The sequence below is a fragment of the Pseudorasbora parva genome, chromosome 6, assembly GCF_024679245.1.
Source record: "Pseudorasbora parva isolate DD20220531a chromosome 6, ASM2467924v1, whole genome shotgun sequence".
Taxonomy (NCBI): Eukaryota; Metazoa; Chordata; class Actinopteri; order Cypriniformes; family Gobionidae; genus Pseudorasbora; species Pseudorasbora parva.
In genome coordinates, this window is record NC_090177.1 from 655812 (window position 1) to 662101 (window position 6290).

Genomic DNA, 6290 nt, shown 5'->3' on the forward strand with positions numbered 1-6290 from the left:
CACGATTTTACCAGCTGTCCTTCAAAAACCACATCTCAAAGACAGCTCGGTCATGCAGGTTTGTGTTGCACAACATCAGGAAGATCAGACTGTTCCTTACATAGCATGCAACACAGCTTCTTGTCCAAGCCCTGCTCATTTCTAGACTTGACTATTGCAATGCGCTTCTGATGCGTGATTCCTCACCCCGTAATACTGGTGGAGAATGCGGGCAGATTTGGGAGGAAACACCGACAAGCAAACCCGCCCAGATTAATTTTGGCCGTGTCTGTCATTTTTTAAAACTTTTTTCCCCTTCCCTTGGTGTCTTTCCAGGCAGCTGCTCCTCCTCAGTCATGGAAGTGTTGTTAAAGCATCTCACGGAGGCAAATTGTGGAACCGCGCCGCCCAACGAGTTCCACCACCAGATCCCCGCGCTCAGGCCACGCAGCTGTTACTGCGTAACCAAAACTCCATCAGGGCATGATAGAGAAAAATAAACCTTAAGAGAAACCAGACTCAGTCGGGGTGCCAGTTCTCCTCTGGCCTATTAACACACCGTGTATGATTATTATTCTGGCAACCTTACAGGTCAGAAAACATATTAGATCACAATATTCAAAATTTCTGGGTATCACTCAAGAGGCGGGATTATAGAGGATAACTAACCTTAACTACCTAGTGTACTTCACCTAGTGTGCACTACCTGTAAATAAACATAACTACCTAGTGTACTTCACCTAATGTCCACTACCTAGTGTACTTCACCTAGTGTTCATTACCTAGTGTACTTCACATAGTGTGCACTACCTAGTGCACTTCACCTTGTGTGCACTACCTAGTTTACTTCATCTAGTGTGCACTACCTAGTTTACTTCATCTAGTGTGCACTATCTAGTGTACTTCACCAAGTGTGCACTACCTAGTGTACTTCAACTAGTGTGCACTACCTAGTTTGCTTCACCTAGGGTGTACTACCTAGTGTACTTTATATAGTGTGCAGTACCTAGTTTACTTCACCTAGTGTGATGAGAGAGGCCCCCTATGGGAATCCAGAGATTCGAGAAGATCAGAGAAACACAGAATTGTCACCCCAAAAAACCCAAAGGGGTACCCCTTATAAATTTTTTGGGTTGGAAAAACATGTATCTCAGATCTTCTTGAAACTCTAGATTCTGATAGGGGGCACTGAGGCGTAGACAGTAGTGCACGTGTGGTGGCCCTAGAGCCTTCCAGAGCTGAACAGGAGCCAAAAACATAAAGACATGCCTCTTCCCAATTATTGAGCGCCGCCAGATAACCGGTCCGCGGACACATTGTTTAAAGATGATATTTCACATTTAATATACATTTTCATGGATTAAAACACCTCTGCTGTACTAGGCAAACTCAACCGCACACATTCATCTAACTTTTGAGTAATATGAGTTCTTAATTTGCATAGAAAAAGCAGTGTCCATGGGCCCCTTATTTGGGTGCCACTGCATAAATTGGAAATGGGATGCCTTTGTGTTTCCGCTCCTGAGGGCTGTAGGGCCACCAGACTTGCGCTCCAGTGTACGCTTCCGTGCCACCTATGGGAATCCAGAGATTTAAGAAGATCAGAAAAACTCAAAATTGTCACCCCAAAAAACCCATACCCCTTATATATTTTTTGTGTCTGAAAAACATGTATTTCAGATCTTCTCGAAACTCTGGATTCTGATAGGGGGCACTGAGACGTAGACAGGAGTGCAAGTGTGGTGGTCCTAGAGCCTTCCAGAAGTGAACGGGAGCCAAACACATAAAGACAGGCCTCTTCCCAATTATTGAGCGCCGCCAGATAAGCAGTCCGCAGACATAGTGTTTATAGATGATATTTCACATTTAATATACATTTTCAAGGATGAATGAAACTCTACTGTACTAAGCAGACCCAGACCCACTTCTGATGGAACATTTGCAATGGACTGAACTGGAACATCATGAGTCCTTGATCACTTGGAATCCACTATGGAGTTGATTTATTTATTTAATTTCATTTACAAAATTGTGCACTATGCAGCAAAAGCAGCATTCTATATGTATATAGGTGAGTTTGGGTTGTTTTAAATGTTTTTTTTTTTTTAAATATTTAAATATCATAGAGTTGTTTGTGTTTGTATGGATTGGCTGTACACATGAAAACACAACGGTGTAATTTTCAGATTTATCCATTCTGGGTTTTTAAAAATAGTGGTTTCAGGCTCCCAAAATGCTGGATCTGTCTGGACGAAAAACTGATATAATTCATTTATTTGGTGCTTTTTTACCAGTTGATGTGGAATAATACTCTGTGTGTGTGTGTGTGTGTGTGTGTGTGTGTGTGTGTGTGTGTGTGTGTGTGTGTGTGTGTGTTGGGTTTTCATTCAGTAGAGCTCAATGAATCACAAGAGATGAACATTGAAACTTCAGTTCTATGGGATATAACATCAGCTTCAATGCTGAGTGATTGATTAATTATTGATCTCATTAATTAGCTGATTTGCTCCAATAATGAGTTAACGAGTCCTCCAGGTGGTAAAAATGGTGTTCTGTTTGGCTTTAAAAGACTTGGTTGGTTTGGACATTTTGCTGGCATTTGCTTTCTTAGTGGCTTGGGTTGTGTTATACAATGGGCTTGATTAAAGTTACCGTTTTAATGGTTCTTTATCACCAGTTGGTGTGTCATGGTGAGTTATTTTTTTGTTTGCTTAACGTAAATTGTATTATTTGTTTTTGTTTAATATCTGTGTTTTCCAGTTTTCAGCTCCCCAATTGAAGCGGTATCCTTGGATCCTTCCTGGAGTAATGCTGGAAAAAGTTTGTAGACCTCTTTGTGTTTCTTAATCTAATGTTCTGTTGTTGTGTTAAAGAGTATGAGTTTAATAACCCATTTACATGGTTCTTGTTACTTTTGGTGTTAGCTGAGGGATCTGGTTCTGTCAACGCCACCTTAACCCAGAATAATGCTGAGGGATCTGGTTCTGTCAGCTCCACCTTAACCCAGAATAATACTGAGGGATCCGGTTCTGTCAACTCGCCCTTAACCCAGAATAATGCTGAGGGATCCGATTCTGTCAACTCCACCCTCACCCAGGATGATGCTGAGGGATCTGGTTCTGTCAACGCCACCTTAACCCAGAATAATACCGAGGGATCCGGTTCTGTCAACGCCACCTTAACCAAGAATAATGCTGAGGGATCTGGTTCTGTCAACTCCACCTTAACCCAGAATAATGCTGAGGGATCCGGTTCTGTCAACTCCACCCTCACCCAGGATGATGCTGAGGGATCTGGTTCTGTCAACGCCACCTTAACCCAGAATAATGCTGAGGGATCCGGTTCTGTCAACTCCACCCTCATCCAGGATGATTCTGAGGGATCTGGTTCTGTCAACTCCACCTTAACCCAGAATAATGCTGAGGGATCCGGTTCTGTCAACTCCACCTTAACCAAGAATAATGCTGAGGGATCTGGTTCTGTCAACTCCACCTTAACCCAGAATAATGCTGAGGGATCCGGTTCTGTCAACTCCACCCTCACCCAGGATGATGCTGAGGGATCTGGTTCTGTCAACTCCACCTTAACCCAGAATAATGCTGAGGGATCCGGTTCTGTCAACTCCACCTTAACCCAGAATAATGCTGAGGGAGCCGGTTCTGTCAACTCCACCTTAACCCAGAATAATGCTGAGGGGATCTGATTCTGTCAGCCGGCTCGGGGGGGATCCGGTTCTTCATCCTGGATGATGAGGGGTCTGGCTGATGGTTATATTTTGGCTGTTTCTTAACTGTTTGCATGATCCAAGATTTTGTGTAACAAAATAAATTTTATATTTCTGAATGTGTTGGTTTGTTAACCCTACTTTGCTTGTAGAATAAGCTCTTTACAGACTCTTGGGTTAGTTTGTAATGCTATTAGCATGTGGGTAACGGGTGCCCTGTCTTGAGGTTGGGTCTTGCCCAACAATTCTTGCACTAAAGTTCTGTCAACACTGCTTCTTACTTTAATTTCTTAGACTATGACAGGACATTGCTAGCAATATCTAAAGCAGAAAGAAGGACTGGTTTGTCCAACATTTGTTACATGCGTTTTGTGGCGCTAAAGATTTGTTTTCATCCATTTCTTTAGGTTTCTAATCTTACATCAAACCAAGTGACTTCTCATATGATACAGGTGTTCATTACTTCAAGTATTTAAAGGGTTTCAGTGTGACAACGGCACGTCTAGAATCATATTTTCTAGAATGGTATATCAACTGTTTTGAGAGCATAATGTTTATTTCCAATGGCTGCATTGCTCAATACTGCAAATTTATCATTTGGGATATTTTTGTTTTACTGACTAGCCAAGCAAATACATTTAAGTTGAATCCACTCTCAAATCTTGATCTAAACTAATTTATAACAAAATGTAGGCTAGATGAGATTCATTGTGCAGACGGCTTCATTGGCCACAGTGGAATATTGTAAGGTGGCGTTGAATTGAGGTTAACTTTTTAGTGATTAAGGGAGTGACCTTTCCACACTTTTTTTTTTTTTAAGGTGACATATCCATTCAGAATTTTAATTGGTTATTTATACAGTATTCCATGCCTATGCAGTGTTTGCTTTTCTGTTCAAATAATAGTTTGCGACTGTAGCCCTTTTGATTTTATCTGAAGCATTTATCCTGGGATGTGTAGGTTGTTGCTAGATGACACAACACATTCATGACGTTCTATTTAAAGGTTTTTGACTTCTGAAGAAAATGTTTCGGGTCTTGTTTATTTGTGTACTAAAATCTGCAATGCGTTGTAACCTCTTTCTCTGAGTTTGCTGAGAGTACTGCAGGTGCGAGTGAGTTTTTCTCTGCTTTCTCTTAACTTACACAATGTTTCTGCTTCAAAGTTTTGGAGCGTAGATCTATTCTAAGCAGTTGTTTGTGATTGTAAAAACCATATCTTTTAGCTGTCGGAGAATTTGTCAATTTCGATAGCGTATAATCAGCTTCTACAGTGCTGCTGTGGTTTTTCCTGACACTATTGGAAAAAAAACAGTATTGTACAGAATGGCATTGTTATATTTGTAATATTGCTTACTTAAACCTGTGGACTATAGGCTACCAAGTAGCAATCCACATCAACAGTGTAAAAATAGGCCAGTTCCAGACTCGGCAACACTGAACCGAGCGCCTTTAAATAGTTTTTGTTTGAGAGGGGTTTTTAAAAAGAAAAAATTAGCAGAAAAGTGTTTTTCTCTTTTTGTTTTGTTTTTTGTTTTGATTAGATTTTGACATGCTTCAAAGCCTGCAACAATAGGAGACCAGACCATAACCAGGTAGGCTAAATACACTCACCTGAAGGAGTATTAAGAACACACACTAATACTGTGTTTGACCCCTTTCACCTTCAGAACTGCCTTAATTCTACGTGGCATTGATCAACAAGCTGCTGAAAGCATTCTTTAGAAATGTTGGCCCATATTGATAGGAGAGCATCTTGCAGTTGATGGAGATTTGTGGGATGCATATCCAGGGCACGAAGCTCCCGTTCCACCACATCCAAAAGATGCTCTATTGGGTTGAGATCTGGTGACTGTGGCGGCCATTTTAGTTCAGTCAACTCATTGTCATGTTCAAGAAACCAATTTGAAATGATTGGAGCTTTGTGACATGGTGCATTATCCTGCTGGAAGTAGCCACCAGAGGATGGGTACATGGTGGTCATAAAGGGATGGACATGGTCAGAAACAATGCTCAGGTAGACCGTGGCATTTAAACGATGCCCAATTGGCAGTAAGGGGCCTGAAGTGTGCCAAGAAAACATCCTACACACCATTACACCACCACCACCAGCCTGCACAGTGGTAACAAGGCATGATGGATCCATGTTCTCATTCTGTTTAGGCCAAATTCAAGGAACTTGAAACTGGAGACACATTCAACAGCCATTCCATTGATGTCACTTGACCTACAGACCTGTTTCTCTCCTACCATTCATAGCGAAAACACTAGAAAGAGTTGTTTTAAAGTCTCCAGGTCTCATCTTTCCTCTCACAGTCTAATCAACTGGACATAAACCAGTCAGGTTTCAAAAAGGGCCACTCAGCTGAGACGGCATTATTGTCAGTTACTGAAGCCCTGCGGCTGGCTAAAGCTGCATCCAAATCATCAGTCCTCATCCTCCTTGATCTGTCTGCTGCCTTTGACACTGTGAATCATCAGATTCTCCTATCCACCCTCTCATCACTGGGCATCACAGGGACTCCACTCCACTGGTTTGAGTCCTATCTCACAGGTAGCTTTTTTTAAGGTTGTCTGGAGAGGAGAGG

At 41.7% G+C, this 6290-nt stretch overlaps 1 protein-coding gene across 1 annotated transcript; it reads left to right on the forward strand.

Annotated features, from left to right (window-relative positions):
• Positions 1-2830: 2830 nt before the first annotated feature.
• Positions 2831-3822, forward strand: LOC137079130 (sericin-2-like). The gene has a single exon (XM_067447094.1). The coding sequence runs from the start codon at positions 2831-2833 to the stop codon at positions 3680-3682; it is 852 nt and encodes a 283-aa protein (XP_067303195.1). The 3' UTR covers positions 3683-3822.
• Positions 3823-6290: the final 2468 nt, after the last annotated feature.

Excerpts from the sequence above, each read along its gene's own strand:
- LOC137079130 (XM_067447094.1), top strand. The coding sequence starts at position 2,831 with ATGTTCTGTTGTTGTGTTAAAGAGTATGAGTTTAATAACCCATTTACA.